We start from the raw sequence: 21,628 nt of genomic DNA, 5'->3' as shown, positions 1-21,628 counted from the left end.
TAAATGCAGGTTGTCATCTTTGCTGAGACAGAGGAATCGTGGGACGTCCCGGCGGTCTGGATTTCGAATCCCGAGGAGAGGGCGAGGACTGCGGGGCAGGGGTGGCCTCTGACCCCAGCCCCACCCAGCCCACCGCGACCCCGACCTCGCCCGCCTGCCCCGACCCCCAGGCCGGGCTCCCCGCGCCCCCAGACCGGCCGGGAACCGACCCCGCGCCGGCGCCGCCGGGAGGAGCCGCGCGCCCTGCCCGCGGAGGACCGGCAGGGGGCGCTGGGCCCGGCGGGCGGGGCGCGCGGGCGGGCGGGGGCCGGGCCAGGGCCGCGCGGGGGGCGAGCGCCGCGGCGGACCGGGCGGGACCGCAGCCGGAGCCGGGACTGTCGCGCTGGCCGCGCCGGCGATGCCGCGCCCCCGGGCCGGGTTGTAGCGGGGCCACGGCCGGAGCGCGCGCCGGGCAGGCCGGACATGGAGGTGGTGGACGAGACGGAGGCGCTGCAGCGCTTCTTCGAAGGTGAGAGACCGTGGGCCAGCGCGGGCGGCGACCGTCGTGCGCCGGGAACCCCCAGCCGATCTCCCCGGGACTGGGCCCCCCGCCGTGTTTCCACCACGCCGCGACCCCCCAGAACGCCTGCTCTGGCTGGGGCCCTCCTCCCGGCTGGCACGAGCCTGCCGTGCGTGGCTCCCAGGACCCGGAGTCTCCTGGAGGCTGCTACACCGCCACTGAAGTTGAGCGTCCCCTCCCTGTCCCCTATCTCGCAGCTTCCTTGGGGCGGTATCCCTTTTCAGTCTCGGACCTCCTTTGACTTCTCCGTGACCTGGAGTCTTCCTAAATTGTGACCCCACCCCCACCCCCGGAACACTTCCCTAGTCTGGGGACCCTCTACTGTGCTTCTCTGGAACTCCACGCAGGTCAGAACCAGACCCCCAGCACGCCTTCTGGGATCTTCCATATCTCTTGAGGCTGGCACCCCAGACCCCTCTCCTGCTTCCCAGAGTTTAGGCTCCCGTGCCTAGAGACCAAGACCCCCTGTGTGCCTTTAAGGTTGGCACCCTCCCCCGAGCCTAAGTCCTAGTAGCTGGGACCTCCCCACTGTGCTTCCAGGAGGCTAGGGGCCCCTTGAGTCTGTGACCCCCTTCCAGACTGTCACCTGTCTTTTGCAGTGCTGTCCCCTCTCCCAAGGCTGAAGTTCCCCTTGAAGCAGCCACTCCTCCCCTACTTGGGGCTGGGACCGCCCTCCTTAGCAAGCTCTCCTGGGGCTGGAACCTTCCTGGGGCTGGAACCTTCCTGAAGCTGGCATCCCTGCCACCAGCCACCTCTGCTCTCTGAGACCCTCCCAGTGCTGGGAAGTGCATCCTTCCAGCCCTGTGAGGCCCCTTCGGGTTATGTTGTCTCCACACCTGTCCCTGGAACTATGTCTCTGACTTTGTCCCTGCAGAAGTGACCTCACCTTTTCCCCTCTACCCTGAAAGGACCCTCCTCAGGGTGGGATCTACGCACACCCCACCATATTTTCTTCCTCCTCCACCCCCACATTGGTCTTGGAGGTCTGCTCCTGCATCTCACCAATCCCCCCTTCTCCTGAGCACCCCCGCCCCTCCTCCAGGGCTGTCCCTCCTCCCTGAGTGCTGGATTCTGGAGGGATGGGACGGGGTGTGGGAGGGGGAGGAGGAGGCGAGGTGCAGGCTGACGTCTCCCAGCCCACTCTGCTTCTCAGAACCTCCCTAGAACTCTAGCCAGACCCACTGGCCCCTTTTGTGCCCCACTCCACCAACTTGGGGGGCTCAGCCCCTGCCCCCACCCTTTCCCCGGTCCATAAGCCACACCCTGCTCCTCAGTGCATTTGGAACCTTTCAGAAGTGTGAACCCAAGTTTCAAGCCCAGTCCCCAGATCGCTTTGGAGTCCCGTGGAGGAGAGAGAAAGGCCTTTTTCTGCCTCAGTTTCTCTCTCCGTGACTTGGGGGGCGGGAACTCTTGGCCACTCCTGCTTGCTGACCAGCCCAGGGAAGGGCACCCCCCTCCGGGATTCTGGACACCCCAGTGCTCCCAAGCCCCAGGAAAGCAGGCTTGGACTAGATGAATAGTTGATCTTGACGCAGCTGGGCCATGTGGGAGTCTTAGGCAGCCCGCATCAGCCCCAGGGGCTCTTGTTGTCCCCCAGGCACTGTTCAGCCTTTAGGAGTGCTCGAGGGGCTTGGTGGGGCTTGGGGACGCCCAAGGAAGAGGAGAGGAGACAGCACTGCTTGCTTGGGGGACACTGTTTGGGGATGCCGGGAGCCTGCTAGGTACCCAGATGGCCGCCCAAAGGCCCAGCCGCCCTGACTCCGGAGGATATCCCTGGCCACCGCCCGCAGGACCCTGGGCCCGGGCGATGTGGGGGGGCCTGGTGGGCTGGGCTCCTGCCTCCTGAGCCCAACTTCCCTCCTGGCAGTGGTGGGGGAGCGGGGGCTGACGCCACGGCTCAGCCATGCGGCCTGGCCGGGAGGCTGTGCTGCTCCCTCCAGAGAGATAAGAGGAGACTCAAGAATGTCTGTGGGGAGCAGGGGCGGGAGTGGGCCACCCGCCCAGGAGGGCCGGGCTGGAGACTGCTCCCAGGGCCTGCGATGGGGGAGGTGTGGGTGGGCTGCGGTGTGTGCGGACCCCGCGTGGGTGCGGGGGAGCGCCTGGGAGCCGCAGGGCCTGGTGTGCTCCAGGTGCAGCGGTGCGAGGGAGTGGGAAGCGGTGCTTTCGTGCCTGTGCATAAGTCGCCCCAAGCACGTGGGCACAACGTGCGCTCTCACACTCAGGGCGGGGGACGCCTGAGTTCTCATTCTGGTCCTGCTTGGCCACGGCCACTCCCTCTGGACAGTGGGTAGAGGGGTGTGTGCTTTGGCTCTGGGCCGGGAGACTGGGCAAGGGCTTTGCTGAGGGGCAGTAGCATTCCGAGACCCCTCACCTGATGTGGGCCCCTCCCTAGGCACACCAGGCATGGGTCCTGCGTCCTGCCCTGTGCGGGTGGTGGGCTGGGGGCTAAGGCGCTTTGGGCCTCGGGTGGGAGGCCGGGACAGGGCGGCCCCCTCGAGGCTGGTACAGCCGGGCCCCCGTGACTGCCCAGCTAATCCCCTGGACAGAGGCAAGGCAGCTCGGATCGGCGGGCACAGGGCCTGCAGAGGGGGACCCACCGGGCAGGATGCACTGGCTGCCAGCAGGTAACCAGGTCTCAGGGGGGCGTATTCCTTGTCATTTGGCTGGCTGGGGCCTCTGACCCCAGAGCCAGGTTGGGGCCGGCACGGGCAGCATCTGAGGATCCTGCCAGCCCTCAGAGGTTCTGGTGCTGCCGGGCCGCTGAGAGCTAGGTGACCCTGTGTGTGCCCCCAGAGACGCCCCAGGGAGCCCTTGCCCTCTCTGGGCCCCTTTTCACCACCTACAAGACAGGAGGGTGTGGCAGAGAAGGTTTCCATGATGCTTTCAGCCCTGAAGAGGCTCATCTCCCAGCCCTGGGACATTTGGGAGCCTAGAAGGGGGTGGGTTCTGGCCCCTGATTGTAGGGGCACATGAGGCTCAAGGGAGCAGCCAGTGCCCCCCAGAAAGCAGGTGGGTGTGGAGGGAAGTGGGCTTCCAGAAGGTGCCTCTACCTGGCTTCTGGAGCCCCCCACCCCCCAGGGCCGGAGGTGGGAGGCCTGGGATGTCGCACCCTCTGAGCCCAAATGGGTGGCCTGGCCTGGTGACTTTCTTCTCTGGCCTCATTTCCCTTCCCAGGGTAAGTAGGTGCATTGGGCCAGAGCAGGGGCTTCCAATGTCATTTTTTTAGCCATCAAACAAACTCACGATCTCCTGATAGGACAGATACAGTGGACAAAGGGGGACTGAGCTCCCCACGGCCCCCAGAGCACCAGGATCCTGGTTTGAAAGCTGCCCTTCCCCCAGCCGTGGGGTGGGTGCGTAGGATGGCGCTGGCTGAGGTGCCGAGAGAAGGGAGTTGGCCAGAGCTGGCCGGGGCTGGCCAGAGCAGACACCCAACCCCCAGCTCTCTGCTCTGTCACCAGGGCCTTGGGGAGGATTGGGGGCCACCTGTCAGAGACCAGTATGTCTGCCTCTGGAGGGCAGGAGGAGGCCCCAGAGATCAGCCTGACCACTTGAAGAGAGGACCTCCACCTGGACAGGAGTCTGGGCTGAACTGGGGTGCAAGATGGGGGTGGCACTGCACCCCGGCTCAGGCTGTCTGTCTGTTTGGAATACACACAGGGGGTAGGCAGGTGGCAGAGGCAGCCAGGGGCAGGGCTTGCCGAGCCTGGCCCCCAGGGAGATGACAGGAGGAGCTCTGGAGGACTCCTGTCCCAGCCCCAGTCGGTGGAGCTGACTGCCAGAGCTGCCCGGGTCCTGGGCCCAGGTGGGAGGGGAGATGGTAGTGGGGGGTCTGACTCATCCCATGTCCCAGACACCCAGTGCAGGGCCACAGGGCGGGGGCGGGAGGGGGGCAGGAAATGTTCTTGGGTCAATGGAGGCAACAATGGATCTGTGAACAGAGGTGGCGGGTGGGGGTGTGCCCGGGAAGTGCCTCTCTGGGAGGGCCTGGGGTCAGTGCAGGGGTGAGGAGCATGCCCTTACCAACCGGCTGGCCCCAGGCCTCTCCTGGGTCTGGAGGGCTGGTCACAGTGCCCCTTGGGGTCTTAGGCAGAGCCAAGGAGGGCTCGTGAGGGCAGAATGGCCTCTTCCCTGGGGACCCAGCCCCCCACTTCCCAACTCCTAAGGGGTTATAGGACAGGGGAGCCCTGGCAGCAGAGGCTGCTGGGTAACAGTGCAGCGGGGCTGCTGATTGGCTGCCGCCCTTGGACTTTGCCCTCCCCGATAAGGAACTGGGAGCAGAAATTATTAACTGAATCATTAACAGGATGGCCCCGCCCTGCCTTCCCTGCTGCCTTCTTTCTCCTCATGGCCTAATGCCCTCTTCTGGGCCTCAGTTTCCCTCACCACCTGGGGTGTGGGGGCCTCCTCTCCCATCCCAAGGTTTCAGAGATGGTGTGGGTGGCCCCATGGATGACCTTACGGTTTTGCGCACCTACTGGGGTGGCAGCTGGGGTCTGCTCTCAGCCCTGCCACTCTTGGCCACGTCCCTGCACTCTGTGCCTGTAGCCATCGTCTCACCTGTAAAATGGGAATGAAGTTGTTGTGCCAGTGCCTGCCTCGCAGGGGCCCCGTGGGGTTAGGCAAGATAGTGCCCGTGCAGGGCACTATCAAGGCTCCCTAAAATCAGCCTTGATCAAGGTGACCGTCCCATGGGACTTGCACAGCGCCGCAGGTGTCGTGCCCCCCACCTTGAGGATTATTCACCCACAGATAGGTCGATGCTCCCAAGCTTGGGCTGCGGCCCTGCGGCTGGCGCTGTGTGCTTTGGGAAAGCCCCTCACCTTCTCTGGGCTGCTTGTTCCAGAGATGAAGGAAAGCCATCAGCCTAGCTGAGCGCGTCTGTGTGCAGGGGCCTGCCCCCTGGCAGCTCTGGCCCTGCGTGGCCCTGATGCCTGGTCCTGTCCCTGGCACGTCCAGCCCATCTGCCCCACCCTCCACCGCAGAGATGCGGAACTTGTTCCTGCCGAACGCAAGGGGGAAGGGGCTTGACTGTCCTTTGTCTTTGCCGGCCCCACCCAGGCCAGAACTCTTTGCATACGTTAGGATCCCACAGTCCTGGGACACTGTGGAAGGCGGGTGGAGTCCCCTTGTTTCCGAGAGGGGGCGCTGGGGCAGGAGAAGAAGGTGATGCATCAGGCTCATCAGGGTGGCCACGGCAGAGCGGGACGGGACCCTGGCGTACAGTTGGTGCCAGCTGAGAAGGGGGCTTCTCCTTGCATGCTGAAGGTCCCGACTGACCCGCCCCGGATGGCCATGCTAGGTGGTGTCTGTCCAGCCTTTGCCCTCTCCAGACCTCAGAGCCCTCTCTCAGATGGTCATAGCTGTGTGACATGAGCAGTTTGACCCCAAGAGTGCCAAGGCCTGGGGTCGGAGGGGAAGAAGGGCAAAGCTCCTGGGTATGGGGACAGTTGGGTCCAGAGCCCCACTGGCCTGCACTATGGAGGGCCTTGTCTTCCCTCTGCCTCTGGTCACATCGGTGAGGAAAGTTCTTCCTCCAGCTGACCTGGATCCCCCCAGCCCCTAGCTCAACCACTGCCTGTCTCTCCTCCGTGGAGTCTGGGGACCCTGCCTCCCTTGGCGCCTCCCTCACTCCCCTCTTCTCTCTCCTTGGTTCTCCCTGCAGGGGGTGGGGGGAGTCCCAGTCCCTTGCCCTGCTAGCTTGGAGGCAGGGGCTGCCTTTACAGGGAGTTCGGCCTGGGACACTAAGTTCGCTCAGTGGGACCTGGCTCCCGCTGGAGCCGGTGGTGGGGAGGGTCTGGGCTGGTGGGGAGAGGGACTGAAGGGAAGAGAAGGAGGAGGAGGAGGAAGGTCTTTCTTCCTGGGTTAGGCCATTGCCTCTGCATGTGAAGCTGTGCCCGCTGTGAGGTGTGTGTGGTCAGGGCTCACCATGGGGTCTGTGAGCACTGCGTGCCCTGTGTCCTGGCACGCAGGCCTGTGCGCTACGTACAGTGTGCTCATGCCGCAGGGCCTATGCACTGGCTGTCCCCGCTGCCTGGAACCTTCTAAAACGCTGTGTATTCTACTCATCTGTCCTGTCATCTGACTCTGCTCCCTCGAGTGTCAGCTCCATGTGGACAGGGATCTGTCTGCTGTATTTACTGCTGTATCTCCGAGGTCTAGCCCTGGGCCTGCCTGACGTACAATAAGTGCTCAGTGAATAATTGCCGGATGAATGAGGGAGCACACGTGGAGAATGCTGGTGTGCACGCAGGTGTGCTGCTGTGTGCACGTGTCAGTGCTATGCTGGAGTAGCGGGCACTCTGGTGCGTGATCATGTGCGTGCCCTGATGTGCCCGCGTGAGTGCTGGAGTGTGCCCGTAGGGGCAGGCACGCTGCTGTATAAGCGCAGCTGGGCACCGTAGCCCTGGTGGAGACTCGCCCCCCACCCACTCTGCATCTGTGGCCCGCCTGCCCTGGACCCTGTGGAGAGGGTCAGGGCACTGGGTGGGAGCTGACTCAGCCTTGGGGAGTCCGGGCTGTGGCCCCCAGAGCAAAGCAGAGATCTCTGGGAACCAGCGTGGGGGTCCCTAAGAACAGGTCACAGCCACTGGCCTCGCTTCTGTTGGACCTGACTTGGGAGCATCTTGGGGCTGTGAGTTCAGCTTTGTGTTGGCCTGAGGACAGGGCGGCAGTTGCCTGGGGTCTAGGGGAGGACGTAGCTATAGCCTACGGGGGGCTGAAGATTCTGGGTCCCCTGGAAGAGAGGGGTCTCTGCAGGCAGGCTCTGGGGCTCTTCTGCATTTTTGATAAGACATTGGGAGGGAACAGAGACAACTGTGGCTCCAATTTAAGGACCTGATGGACAGTGACTCGGAGCAACATTTTGTCAGGTGTGGCTCCTGGGCCTGAGTTAACTGAGGATTTGATGCAGAGATGCGAAGCGTTGCTTGCACAATCAGGCGATCGACTGGAAGGCATTTTGACTGAGAAGTTTCTGATCATAAGTTGAAGCCTGAAGTTGGGACAGCTATCAGTTACAGATCATATTAATAAAGATAGAAAATCCAAACCGAAGGAGGTGAGGGCCCACCGTGCCTTGCCCCATTGTGAACTTGTTTGGAGCACGTTGGTTAGCTCAGTCGACGACGTTGGGAGGCGAGCCACAGCATTGGGGGCCCGGTGTGACTGCGGCGACTGGGGAGGGGCTGCCTAGGCAGGCAGGGAGGCAGTCACACAAGGCTACACTGCAGGGGATGGCGGGGGCCAAGGCGTGGGGGCTGGGCTGTGCCACGCATGTGCACATACAGTACTGGTCATGCCTCAGAGGGGGGCTCGGTGCAGACGTGCAGCAGGGCGGAGAGGCGGGGCAGAGCGGGACAGCCTGGGCAGAGGTGTGAGGGCAGGAAAGGGGATGGCAGTTCCAAGAGAGACGGAAGCAGAGCAATCGTCGACTGAAGAGTAGCCTCCTGGGAGTGTCGCCTCATTCAACATTCAAGGCTCGAGACCACCCCACGACGCAGGGATCATGCTCCCCTTGATAGCGAAGGCAGCCGAGGCTCAGGAGGTCAGATCAACTGCTGAGGCTCGCACAGGAGGGGAGTGGGGGTCCATTAGAAGCCCCGGGGGGTCTCTCAGGGCACCGTAGGGATGCCAAGGTGGGCAGCCCCTGGCCACCACCACACTGGTCCCTGGCTACTACCCGGAGTCAGGCATGCTCAGGTGCCTGGGCTGGACGCGCAGGGCAGCTGGGGTCTTCAGAGGACAGGCGTGGGCCCTGGTGCCCTGTGCACCCCAGGTTCGGATCACCCAGGCCTGGCCAGCGTCCTCAGGCCCTGGCCCACCCTGCCCACAGCCACGTGGCTGACGGGATTTCCGCCATGTTTGGGGCATGAATTGACAAGTGCCCCATTGACGGGGCAGGGAGGGGGTGGGCAGGGCACAAGCCTCCCACTGTGCCGGGTCCCCACCCTCCCCCGTCCCCCGGGACAATGGCCGAGACTCAGCCAGCGGGCACAGCTGGTGGGGAGGGATGAGCACGAGGAGGGTGGGAGGGAGGGGTCCAGGGTGGAGGGACCACCTGGGCCCCCACCCACTCTTTTCCCACACCTGGCTTGGGTGCCCTGGGCCCCTTTCCTGCCTAGCTGGGTGGCCCTAAAGGGAGGAGAGGGAGGAAGGAGAGGAGGGGAGGGGGCTACCTCCCCCTAGCCGGACCCCAGTCTGCCCCGGGAGGGGCTGTCTCTGGCTCCTGTTGAAGGCAGGTAATAAAGGGCCTAATTAATGAGGAGTGGCTGGGGCCGGGGCGGTACCTGGAGGGGCCCTGTCTAGCCCTGGACCCTGACCTCGGCATGGCCTGGCCGAGGTCCCCAGACCTCGCAGGCCTGGCTCCAGTCTCCTGCTGGCACTTGGCTCATTCATTCCATGAACATTTATTGGGTGCCTGCTGTTTGCTGGGATACTCATATCCTAGAGAGACAGAATAGGACAGTGCTCCTAATCCAGCTCCCGCCCCTGTAGGCTTTCTGAGCATCAGTTTCCTTATCTGTGAAATGGGGAAAAAGAAAATCACCTTTGTAGGGCTGGTATGAGAATTCAACATGAGCCGTGTAAAGGACCTGGTATGGGGCTGGGCACAGAGTGGTCACTTGGTGAGCAAGCATGGACAGTGGGCAGGTGGGGGACTGACAGGCACCCTGCCCAGGGAGGTCTGTGCTGGCAGGAGAGTAAGGGGAAAGTAGAATGGGCCCCCTGAAGAGAAGGGGAGAGTCAGAGATGGCCTCTTGGGGCAGTTTACATTTAATCCAGAACAACCTAGAGTGAAAGGGAATCGGCTTTCTCTGGCCGGGAACAGCATGGAACAGCATGTGCAAAGGCCCTGATGTGGGCTGGGGGTGGGCAGGGAGGCAGGGGCTGGACCGTGGAGGGGCCGTGCCAGGCCTTGGCCTGCTGGGGGGTCTGGGTTTATCCAAGCAGTGGCAAGTTGTTGAAGGGTTTGAGGAGGGATAGAAAAGAGATGCTGGTTTGTGACCTCATGGTCAGCCAGCCATTTCCTGGTTGTTGGGCCTTGGGCAGTCTCTGGCAGGCCCTGCCTGGCGAGGTCTTGAGGATCAGAATAAGACATGTGTCCCTTGCCTGGCTTCTTGCCTGGCAGGTCCCCGCTGTTGGAATCCAGTGGTGTTTTAGGGCTCTGTTGGGAGAACGGTGGGGTCGCAGGGGACCCTGTCCCACCCTGGATTCCTGGGGCTCTGCTCCAGCCTCAGCAGTCCCTGGGCTCCGCAGTGGTCGTTAGGAATCTCCAGTGTGGTTGGAGGGCAGGCCGGGGCCCTGCCTGGTGTCTGGGCAGGGAGAAGTCGAGGCAGGCCTCCAGGGAGAAGACAGTGCGGGATCGGCGTTCCTCAGGAGGCCCTCCAAGCCCCCAAACTTTCCCCCCACCGGTTGGCCCACCCCCACCCTGCCCCATCAGCTCCCTCCTCCCTCCTCCGTCCGCCCCGGCCCCTGGCACGGGAGGGTCCCTCCTCCCCCCAACCACATCTGGTTCTCGTTAGGGTCTTCCAGGGTGCCTCTGCCTGAGGCCCCCATCCCGGGGGAGGTGGGCAGGAGGATTAGGGGCGATTAGGAGTGCTCCTGGCTGGGGGAGGAGGAGGAGAAAGAGAGGAGGGGGCTGGGCTGTTATAAATAGCAAGGCCATGACTGCATCAGCCCATCACTCACTGTAGGTTTCAAGTTCAGTCTCAGAAACTTGCAGCTTCAGCAGCCGGGGTGGGGGTGATGCTCCAGTACCCCTCCCTCCCCACTCCGGGGCTTGATCCTCCCTCAGGAACCTTCCAGCACATCAGGTGGGATAGCCTAGGTAGGCCAGGGAAGGTAGGCAGCCACCAGCCACACCTTACCTCTTAACGTCGGCCCCTGCAGCTGGGTTTGAATCCTCCTTGCTGTGCTGCCTCAAGCGAGAGACTTGACCTCTGGGAACAGTGGTGATGGCGATGATGACACCGAGTTCACGGGTGAAAAGCACTTAGGATAGGGCCGGGCCTGGTAGGCACTCAGTTGGTGTGAGCCCTGGTCACTGTCACTGTCATCGTTGTCACCACTATGTGCTGGAGAGCACTGGTAGGCACTCCGTATGAGCCACCGTCACCGTCACTCTCACTGTCATGGTCACCATCATGGGATGGTGGGATTAAGTGACACACTGCACGTGAAGAGGCTGCAGGATGCCTTGCATGTGATAAACTCCTATGGCTATTAATATACTTGGCTCAAAGAGTGCCTGGCACACAGTAGGCGCTCAATAAACGGGAACTGTGGTTAGCAGGACAGGGTGGGGGCCGGAGCGGAGGCGGGAGCCCTGGAGCATTGGCATGCAGGCTGGTCACTCCAGCTCGAAGAGTTCCCCTTGCCCTGGCCACTTGGGGCCCTGGACAGCCACCGGTGGTGCTTGATGGGTGTCCCTTGTCCCCAGCTAGAAAGCTGGGGGTGGGGGACAGCAGGAGGGCTCTGGCCTGTCGCAGGCAGCGCGTGACTCCTCAGAGGGCTTAGCCGCTCATTAATCACCTAAGCGGGGCTCAGCATTCTTGAAATGCCGGCCAGGGCCAGGGAGGGGCCTGGGCAGGGGGCTCACAGGGACCCCAGGGCTCTGGGGACTGGGACATGAGGACAGCCACTCCATTTGCTGAGCACCCACTGTGTGCCGGGCACTTTTCAGACCTTACCTCACTTTATACTCACAACAGCCCTGTGAAGTGTTAGCTGTTCATGTCTCCATTTTACTAAGGAGAAGACTGAGGCTCAGAGAGGGTATGTGACCTGCCCAAGGCCACACAGCGGGGAGTGGCTGAGCCAGAATGTGTTCCTGGACCTGTATGAGCTCTGTTCCAGGTCTCAAAAAGGGAAGGGGCATGAGGGCAGACCCCAGATTCCAGAGGCCTGCGGGAGGGGCCCTCCTGCCTCAGTGGAGCTGGCCAGCCCGGGTGAGCAGTGTGGATGGGGCTGTCCTCCATTATCGGGGCTGACGAAGCTCCCACGTCAGCCCCCTTATCACCCCGCCCTCTGGCTCCCCTAGCAAGGTGACCCTGGGAGGGGAAAGGCCAGCGCCTCCTCTCCTCCCCTCCTCCCCTCATGGTGCCCAAGAGCACTGGGCCGCCCTTTCTCCGTGAGCCCCTCCCCATCATGGGGCTGGGGCCAGCGGGAGGGCCCAGGACAGGGCTCCTACAGCTCCCTGCTGCGAGGCCCGAGCCAGTGAGGCCCGAGCCAGCCTCTGCCTCCTCTGGGAGATGGGGTAGGCTGGGCCCTCTCAATCCTGATCCCCACTCCCCCCTGCAGCTGGGGCCTGGGGTGCAGGAGGCCCCCCAGCCCCATGGGTCTCCCGGATGTGGGGTCCCACCCAGCTAGGCCTCGTGCTCCCGCGTGCTGCAGCTGGGCCATCTGGAACTGACTGCTGGAGGCCGGGCTGGCCTGTCCGTGCTGGGTCTCGGCCATCACGGCTGGTGGGCACCCACTGGGCACTCCGCTCCATAAAGCACCTGTGTGCTCCTCGCAGCACCCCATGAGATAGAGGGACAGTAACCCCACTTTACAGATGAGGGGCAGGGGCTCTAGAAGGGAGCATGGTGGGGCAGGATTGGCTTCTCTGGCCCCAGATCCATGCTCTGGGCCTCTCCCCTCATTGGAGACCCGAGGTGGCCTTGTGGGCTCCTGGAGGGGTGTCAGGTGGTAGAGGGTGGAGGACCCACCCCCACTTGGATACCCAGATGGGAAGGGCTGGGGGTGTATGTTTTGGAGGGCCCAACTGGGTGGGGACGGAGGGCTGCGCCCAGAGGCCTACGGAGCCAGACCCCTTCCCTGGCTCACCTCCCCTGCCCTGCAGGCCACGACATCAACGGTGCCCTGGAGCCCTCCAACATAGACACCAGCATCCTGGAGGAATACATCAGCAAGGAGGACGCCTCCGACCTGTGAGTTGCCCAGGGACCAGCCCCAGCCCCTCTGGCCTCCAAGCCTCACCTGGGAAGTGTGAGGGCAGGACCGGGGGCTGGCGCGGTCCCACCTCTGAAGCTGCTCCCCATCCTTTCCCAGCCACGGACTCCTCTGCAGCCTCCGTGGGGGTGGGGGAGGCTGCCTCCCGGGGGCCTGGGGGCCTAGCTGGGGCTGAGCTTCCCCTCTGTCCGCAGCTGCTTCCCTGACATCTCTGCGCCCGCCAATGCGGCCTCCTACTCCCACGGGCAGCCAGCGATCCCTGGCTCCAGCGGGGTCCACCACCTGAGCCCCCCTGGGGGTGGACCCTCCCCGGGACGCCATGGCCCCCTCCCACCCCCGAGCTACGGTGCCCCGCTCAACTGCAACAACAACAACGGCATGGGTGCTGCTCCCAAGCCCTTCCTGGGGGGCTCTGGGCCCCCCATCAAGGCAGAGCCCAAGGCTCCCTATGCCCCAGGGTGAGTGAGGGCAGGGAGTGGGGGTGCAGGGGCCCAGGGGCAGGCAGGCTGTGGGCCATGGCCGTGGCCTGGGAGGTGCTGGCTGCCAGCCTGGCAGTGGGAAGGGCCGGGGTGATAGGCTCCCCATGGGTAGGTAAGGAGAGGGTGGAGGGACTCATGGGCTTTGTTCTGGGGCAGTGGGCAGCCACCAGGGTTCTAAGCAGGGGAGTGCTGAGGGCTGACGTAAGTGCTAGAAGAATCTCTGAGAGCTGTGTGGAGAGTGGACGGGAAGGGGCAGGACTGCAGGCCACAACTGTTTGCCTTCATGGAACACGTGCGCACACGTGCACACACGCGGGGCACCCAGACACCCTTCGCCATGCCGGCCCCCACTCACTTGTGCATCTAGCTGGCGAGATCCCCCACCCATGCAAGCCCCGGGGAGCCAGGGACTCGTCCCAGGCAGGGCTCTTCCTCCCAGGCCCTTCCGCACCTGAGCCAGGGCATTCCCCGGCAGGCGCTCACTGCGAGGAAGACAGCACAGTTCTGCTGGGCTCTGCAGAGCAGCGCGGAGAAAGCCCTGGGTTGCCTAGCCCAGGGCAAGGGCGCCCATCTCTGGGTGGACGAATAATAAAGTGCTAGGTGCAGAAAGCCTGGCTCCAGCCCCAGCCCCTTCTGCCTTGGGAACCCATAACCTCCATCAGGGCCACAGTTTCTTCATCTGAAAAGCGAACCCCAAATGCTTACCCTGGAAGTAAGTGGGGGTGTGCACAGAGGAAGTACTGGGTGGCCGGGAGCGTTTCCTGCGCCCTGCCTTACAGAGCAATGGTAGTGGAGGCCAGGCCCAGGGTGCCAGCGTGAACTTTGCTGCAGAAGGCAGACCTTGAGGCCATGAGGCTGTCCCTAAGCCACAGACCTCTTGAGGGCCAAGGGAGGAAAATTAACATTCAACAGGTGCCTGCTAAGCGCCTGCCACCACATCACATGGCTGTCCGCATGAGCTCAGCCTTCTCTAGGAACCAGTGCCCGGGATTCTGGGGGTGCAGTGAGGCTCAGTGGGGAGGACCCAGGCCCAGGCCAAGGTGTAGGTGATAAACAAGACAGACATTCCTCCTGCAGCTTGGGGGAGAGTTTCTAATCAATACATCACCGAACGGGGCAATAATGGGAAGCCAGAGGAACGTATGAGGAAGGAACACAAGGTCCTGTGGACTTGGGTGTTTGACTGCAGGGATGGAGAGTGTGACAGACCCTGACACATATAGAAACCCAAGGCCAATGTCAGGGAAGTGCAGGGAGGGGGCAGGAGGAGTGTAGGTTTGAGTCCCTGTCCACATTTTTGTGTCATCCTCACAAAGTCTGCAAGGTCCATATTCTTGAATCCTTTTTTAGGTCTATACTCCAGGCCCCAAAGGTGGGTGGGTGGCTTGTCCAGGGCACACTGGGACTCTGGAACCAGCCCAGGGCTGTGTCCATGACAGTGTGGCAGCCTTTCTGCTAACTCTCTGGGTGGGGAGTGGGGAGTCTTTCCAGATGTGGGCACCAGGGATGGCCACGGAGATGGACCCTGCATGGCTGCAGCCGCCCCTTGTTGGGCAAGCAGAGGGCTCATGCAGGACGCGTTGACCTCTTGGGTTGAGTTTGTCTTTTTCCTGAACCACTGATAAAATAAAACCTACAAGAAAAAAATAAACCCAGGCCTGGCGGCGCTGGCCCTCTGCCCAGCCCACACCTGCCTCTGGCAGGGCAGCACCCCCAGTGACCCACTGACCCTCCCAGGCCCAGCCCCAGGGCCTCACATTTCCAGGAAGCCGCAGGGCTTCAGTGGGCGCAGGAGGGAGGAGCAGGCCCAGCCCCTCGGTCTGGGGCGGGAGTCCTTGAATCCCTGTGCCATCATGAGGGGTACTAGTAACTGGCCCCCAGTGTCCAGTAGGTCCAAGGGGCTCCTGGGCAGGACCCAGGGCCCCCCACCCACAACTCAGCCCCAGGCCCTGCCAAGCACCCCAGGTGGGTGGTACAGAGAAATGCCGTTAACGGTGGGTGCCAGGAGACCCCACCACGCAGAGGTGTTGACCGGGTGTGAGGCAGGGCCCTGCTGGTCACCCCAGCCCTCCCTCCGGCTCCCACAGCACACTGCCGGACTCGCCCCCGGACTCGGGCTCTGAGGCCTACTCCCCGCAGCAGGTGAATGGTGAGTCCAGCGGGCACCGCCCTCCCCCTCCGGGGTTTGGGCAAGTGGTTGGGGCGGCCTTATCGGGGAGGGCGGGAGGGGGCCAGCGGCTGCCCAACGGGCGAGATTATCGCTGGTCAAATACTCCCCGGCGCTGGCTATTGTTTCCCCACGGGCGGGTGGGGAGCCTGGCCCTGCCGCTGAGCTAGTGTCCCTGCCGGCAATGCCACCCGCCTGCCCGCCTGCGCCATCATGGATGTGCCCTTCAGCGGTAAGTGGACGGCTGGGGACAGCCATGGGTGCAGCCTGAGCCCAGGCCTTGCAGTCGGCCGCCTCACCTCGGAGGGGGTGCAGCAGCCCCCAGGTGGCCAAGAGCAGAACCACCACAGGCAGCCCTGAAAGGGGTCAAGAGTTCTGTTTATCTTACCAAAAACATCCCTGGAATGCCTCCTGGGGAACAAAGGGAGCTGGGGCCTCCCCCCTCAGGCTGGGGGACTGGCCCCTGGGAGCCCAGGAGAGGGGCTGCGGCAGGGAGGAGCCGGTTAGGGACTGGGCTGGGGGTCTCGGAGACTCCTTCCTGAGGCCCAGAGGAAGATCAGGCATGGAGGGAGTTGGGGGACTCGGGGGACCCTGGGATTTGGCTCAGATCCCCCCAGGGAGCTGGGCCTGGCCTGGGGAAGGAACTGGTCGGGATGGGGTGAAGGGACACCCACCCCCTGGACCAGGTCTTGCTTCCCTGCCCAGGCTTCTAGTCACTGGCTGCCCAACCCCCTCCTGAGCCACGAGCCCAGCCAGACTCCCAGGCAGCCCCTGGGCTTGGCTCAGGAGGAGCTGGAAGCAGGAGACCCTGGTAGGGGCAGCCGGTGCCTGGGAACCTGAGTAAGGTCAGTCTCTGATGCCCACCCCCATCTTCCCGCAGACCCCCACCTTCTGCGCACGATAACCCCTGAGACCCTGTGCCACGTGGGAGTGCCCTCCCGCCTGGAGCACCCACCCCCACCTGCAGCCCACCTGCCAGGCCCCCCGCCACCCCCGCCGCCCCCACCTCACTACCCCATCCTGCAGCGGGACCTGTACATGAAGGCCGAGCCCCCGATCCCCCCCTACGCTGCCATGGGGCAGGGGCTGGTGCCCACCGATCTGCACCACACCCAGCAGTCCCAGATGCTGCACCAGCTGCTGCAGCAACATGGAGCTGAGTAAGACGGGCAGCTGCCACCCAAGGGTGGGAATACGGTTTGGGGGCATCAGGGCAGCAGCAGGCAGGCCAGGGATAGAGGTGGGGATGGGGCCGAGCCCTGGGAGGGCAGAAGGCTCTGCAGGGCAGGTCGAGGGACAACATATTTATACACACGTGTCCAGAGTATCTTGGGGGACTTACAGCCAGGGCAATGGCTCACAACTGCCTTATTTGGTGGGTATGTAGGTAAACTGAGGTTCTGAGAGGGGAAATGGCATGCCCAGGTCAGGAACTAGGAAGGGCGGAGCCAGGACTTGGACCCTGGGCTGTGCTTTTACCCAGACACCAGCGACTTTCTGGGGGTCTCAAGGAGCCCTTGGGTTCCCGAGAAGGTTCTGGGCCTGGATCCAAGGTTCCCACTCTGACTTCACCTGCACCATTGTCTTTTTATCTGTTCTGTGTATGGGGATTTCATGAGAGATTTAGTTCAAGGGAAGATTCTACTGTCAGGATGTTTTGTAAACCAGAAGAGAGGGGTGCTGTGCCGGCCCCGTGAACCCCCTGCCCCAGGAAGCTCTCCTTCCCTGGCTTTGTGGCCCAGGCCCTTGGTGGCTTGTCTCTAGCCACGGGAGCCACTCTCCATAGAGCCCCACTGTAAAGAGTGACACTGAGAGTGACACTGAAGGAAGGGACCAACTCACTCATTCATTGAGTGATGGAACGGAGAATGCCAACACTGAGCCATGAGGGGAGCACCAAGGGGGCAGAGCCCAAGGGCTTCCTGCAGGAGGTGTCCGCTGGGCTGGGCATCTCCTGCCCAAACAGGATGGAGTTGGGGGAGGGGGAGGGATGGGCCCTGCCCAGTGGGAGGGGCTCAGGGAGGGCCAGCCCCCATGGCACACACCTCTGTCCCCCCAGGCTCCCCACACACCCCTCCAAGAAGAGGAAGCACTCCGAGTCACCCCCCAGCACCCTCAATGCCCAGATGCTGAATGGAATGATCAAACAGGAGCCTGGGACCGTGACAGCCCTGCCCCCACACCCCGCTCGAGCCCCGTCCCCACCCTGGCCTCCCCAGGGCCCGCTCTCACCGGGGCCCGGCTCTTTGCCCCTCAGCATCGCCCGGGTCCAGACACCGCCTTGGCACCCACCAGGCGCACCCTCCCCAGGTGAGGTGGCTGACCTCCCTTCTAGTTGGGGAGTGGGGCAGGGCGCAGGGCCCACATGGGCGTTCCCTCCCTCTAGGCCTCCTACAGGACAATGATAGCCTCAGTGGTTCCTACCTGGACCCCAACTACCAGTCCATCAAGTGGCAGCCACATCAGCAGAACAAGTGGGCGACCCTGTACGATGCCAACTACAAGGAGCTGTGAGTGATTTGTGCCACTCTCCGCTTACCCTGGCCACCCCATCTTGGGCCACCCCAGCCCAGGACCCCATCGAGGCCCTAGAGCAGGGCCTGGGAGCACACTGGGTACAAGATGGCCCCAGAAGGGCAAACAGGCTCAGGGAAGAGCTAGGCCTGGCCCCCAGGGGCCTGACCAAGGCCAGCCCTAGGCTCCCCGAGGAGGTGGTGCCTGCCAGGGTGGCCGGGAACCAAGTCAGGGAGAAGTGGGCGGATGGGTGTTTCCTGGCTCCTCTTTCTCCTCCTCCTCCTGCATTCCAGGAAGGTAGCCGGAAGCTGAGTGTAAGCAGGGCCGGCCCTGGAGGGAGGGCAGAGGGGTGGGGAGGACGGGTCACAGGCTGCCTGGGCATTCCTAGCTCTCCCTCAACACCCATGTGGCCACAGCTGCCCAGGCCCCAGGTCAGGAGCCCCGTGGGGACCACTCCCCCAGAATGCCAGTGGGCAGGGTAGAGGTGACTCCCCTCACCCCACTGTGGCCATTGCCAGGCACAGGCCAGGTGGCTGGGACTTGCCTTCTCACAAGAACAGTGGCTGAGACCAGCCTCTTAGAGTGGGGCACCCCAGGCTTTGCGAGATGCCTAGCTGGAAGTCCCCAGGGCTGGGGGTGGGGGATAGGGTCCCCTGAGGTCCTGTCATGACCCCCCAGCATGGAGGAACCCACCTATTCTTGGGCTTGGGCCACCCCTGCCACCCCAGGCCGCAAGGCAAGGAAGCTGGCAGCTGCGACACCCAGGGTGGCCTAGGCACTTCCTGGGTGCTTTGCTAGGTCTGGCAGGTGTGCAGAGCCCGGGTGGGGACAGGTGATGAGCCCAGGCCTTCCCGAGGCATTAGCCAGGCCCAAAGGCCTCTTCCCACAGGCTCAGAAGCATTCTCCCTGCCCGGCTTCCCGGCAGGCAAGGGCGCTCCTGTGACCACGCTTGTGCCTGGGCACCCGGCTGAGGGTGGGCTAGCCATGAGTCAACAACTGCCCTCTTCCCTGCCACCTAGAGGCCCCCAGTGGGGCTGGGCCTGGGACGCTGTCCCCAGCAACAGAGGGGCAAACTGGGGCTGTGTGTGAGGGTGGGTCCAGAGGTGCCCCGGGCTTGAGCAAGCCGGTGGGCAGCGGCTGGGCCTGCGGCAGAGCCGGCACCTGGTTCCACCGTTTCCAGGGCAACCAGCTGTCAGGCACCCTGAGCCTCTGCAGACGCAGCCCCTCTCACCCCATCTCCCGCGAGGGAGCGGGCTCCAGGCAGCCTTCTGGGAGGGGCCGTCAAGCCCCTCCTCAGCAGTTCCCTCCTGTCTGGTGGGCCTCAAGGGCCTTGCCCTGCGTCCCCATCACCAGGGCAGGGCGGTGGCCCCAGGCAGGAAGTAGAGGAAAGGACACTGGCTGAGGAGTTGGTGGACCTGTGCTCGGATCTTCTCGGGGACTCCGTTGCCATTTCTAAGAAGTGGGGCCAGCCCCATTGGTGGTGTGAGGATCCTGGGTTTGGGACAGGAAATCGCTCTGGAACCAGGGCAGGTGGGATGGACTGGCTCGGGCCCCGGGGTGAGTGCCTCTCCCGCTCCCAGGCCCATGCTCACCTACCGCGTGGACGCCGACAAGGGCTTCAACTTCTCGGTGGGCGACGACGCCTTCGTGTGCCAGAAGAAGAACCACTTCCAGGTGACGGTGTACGTCGGCATGCTGGGCGAGCCCAAGTACGTCAAGACGCCCGAAGGCCTCAAGCCCCTTGACTGCTTCTACCTGAAGCTGCATGGAGTGAAGGCAGGTTGGGGCTCAGAAGGAGGGGAGGTCAGGAGGGCCCGGAGCCTTGCAAGACCCCAAGGCGTGTGTGTGGGCGTGTGTGTGGGCGTGTGTGTGGGCGTGTGTGGCAGGGGACGCTCCCCACAGCTAAATCCAACTGCCTTTCTCCCGGTGCCTGCCCCTAGGCAGACCCCTCAACTTTCTCTCTCCCTCTTGTTCCCTGTTTCTTGCTCTACCTTGTGGACCCTAAGTCTGCATCCCCTGCCAAGACCCATCTCCTGTCCCCTCTATCAGCTGTCTCAGCTCCAGGTCCCCAAGTAAACTCCCTGCAAACTCCTCCCCCCAGCTCCCTCTTAGGGAATGGGGCCCCATCGCCTTGGTTACCCACGCCACAACCCCCACCTCCCTCGTCACATACCTGGCCCTGCTGTTGCCCTGGAAGGCTCCTCCACCTGGTCCCTTCCTCTCCTCTGCCTCTCCCCTGCCCGGGTCACCACCCTCTCGCTTGAATGTCCACAGCAGCTTCCCCTCTGGCCCCCAACTCATGCTCCACCTGGGATGCAGGTGACCACGACACTCCCCATCCTTCCAAGGCCCCCGGCGTCCTCCCAGCAGAGCCCCGGCTTCTAAGCTGAGACCCCAGGGCCGTGGGGCTCCAGCCCTGCCATTTGCTGTGCCGCACAGCTCTGGTGCCCACTCACAGCACTGGCGGAGCCGTGCCAGCGTGCCAGCCAGGCTGACTCACGACATGAAGCCCACAGACCTGGCCACAACCCCAGGGGGCTCACGGGCACAAAGTCACCCCCCACTGTGGGGACCGAGTGGCGTGGTGTGGGTGGGTGTGCATGTGGGAGGAGTGGTGGGTGTGGACGTGACGAGGGGTGTGTGTGTGCGTGTGAGTGTGTGGGTGTGGTTGTAAGGGGTGTGGGTGCGTGGGGGGTGGTGCGTGCGTCCCCGTCAGCGTGGAGGAGTGGAGTGCTGCGAGGGGGTGTGCGTGGGGTGCGCAATCATGTGGGGGAAGGCACCGGGGCTCCTGGGAAGTGAAGCTGAGGGCAGGGCGCTGCGTTTGGCCGTGAGCTCCAGCTGGGCCGGCCTGGGCTGAGAAGGCGAAGGAGGGCGGTGGGGAGCGTGGGTCCTGAGGTTCCACTGGGCTCCACTCCCCGCCAGCTGGAGGCCCTGAACCAGTCCATTAACATCGAGCAGTCGCAGTCAGACCGAAGCAAGCGGCCCTTCAACCCCGTCACGTGAGTGTCTGACCCTGTGGGCGGTGGGGGGGTGGTGGTACCTGAAGGGCCCCCCCTGGAGCTGGCTCGGGAACAGAGGGGCCAGGCAGGCACCCACAGCGTCCACCTCCTACATGCTGCTGGCCTGGGTCTTGGCAGCCTCCCTCCCTGCCCCCTGAGCACCCTGTCCCTTTTCTGCAGGGTCAGTCTGCCCCCTGAGCAGGTCACGAAGGTGACTGTGGGGCGGTTGCACTTCAGCGAGACCACTGCCAACAACATGCGCAAGAAGGGCAAGCCCAACCCTGACCAGAGGTGAGCGGCTGGACCCCTGCCTGGGCCCTCCACTCCGAAGAGGAGGGCTGGGAAGACACCACCCCGTGTGGCATGTCAGGCACAGAGTCCCACAGACTGGCCCATTCACAGATGAGGGACCTGAGATTCGGAGCCCTTAATTGACTCAAGGGTGGAAAGGCAGAAGCTTAACCTCTGGGTTGAGAAACAGCTCAGTGGCTTCCCTAGCTGAGGGCCCTGGGGGCTTTCTGCCCCCTAGTGGAGACTCGGGTCCTCTGTAGGATGGGGTGCATGAGTGTGTCCACTGTGCACCTGGCCGGGAGGGGTGGCTGGGGCGCGGGACCCTGGGTGCCTCTGAGACCCCTGTGTGTTCCAGGTACTTCATGCTGGTGGTGGCCCTCCAGGCCCACGCACAGAACCAGAACTACACTCTGGCCGCCCAGATCTCAGAGCGCATCATCGTGCGGGTGAGGGCCGCCTCCCCCTAGGGGGTAGAGTCCTCCCCAGAGCTGGGAGAAGCAGCACCCAGGAGAAATACCAGGATGCTGGGGAGTCAGCAGCAGGAGTGCTGATCCTGCTGGGCCCTGGCTGTGTGGCCTTGGGCAAAGCTTCCACCCTCTCTGGGCTGCAGTATCTGCCTCACAGTAAAGCATGGAGGTGGACAAAACCTGGTAGCTTCTGGGAT

At 63.5% G+C, this 21,628-nt stretch overlaps 1 protein-coding gene across 3 annotated transcripts in view; it reads left to right on the top strand.

The window, feature by feature from the left end:
- The first annotated feature begins 397 nt into the window (after positions 1–397).
- MYRF (myelin regulatory factor) overlaps positions 398–21,628 on the top strand; it is a 32,776-nt gene continuing 11,545 nt past the window's right edge. For all 3 annotated transcript variants that reach the window (XM_076001828.1, XM_012778267.2, XM_076001827.1), the window contains exons 1-11: positions 398–508; positions 12,405–12,492; positions 12,709–12,972; positions 15,081–15,142; positions 16,041–16,320; positions 17,220–17,470; positions 17,547–17,670; positions 19,255–19,450; positions 20,597–20,673; positions 20,854–20,964; positions 21,320–21,410. In XM_076001828.1, the coding sequence (XP_075857943.1) occupies positions 463–508; positions 12,405–12,492; positions 12,709–12,972; positions 15,081–15,142; positions 16,041–16,320; positions 17,220–17,470; positions 17,547–17,670; positions 19,255–19,450; positions 20,597–20,673; positions 20,854–20,964; positions 21,320–21,410 (1,590 nt within the window). In that variant the 5' untranslated portion in view covers positions 398–462. The remainder of the gene's footprint in view (positions 509–12,404; positions 12,493–12,708; positions 12,973–15,080; positions 15,143–16,040; positions 16,321–17,219; positions 17,471–17,546; positions 17,671–19,254; positions 19,451–20,596; positions 20,674–20,853; positions 20,965–21,319; positions 21,411–21,628) is intronic.

Source organism: Microcebus murinus, chromosome 4, assembly GCF_040939455.1.
Source record: "Microcebus murinus isolate Inina chromosome 4, M.murinus_Inina_mat1.0, whole genome shotgun sequence".
Lineage (NCBI taxonomy): Eukaryota > Metazoa > Chordata > Mammalia > Primates > Cheirogaleidae > Microcebus > Microcebus murinus.
The sequence above is the reverse complement of the archived record's forward strand: the minus strand, read 5'-3'. Positions and strand labels throughout refer to the sequence as shown.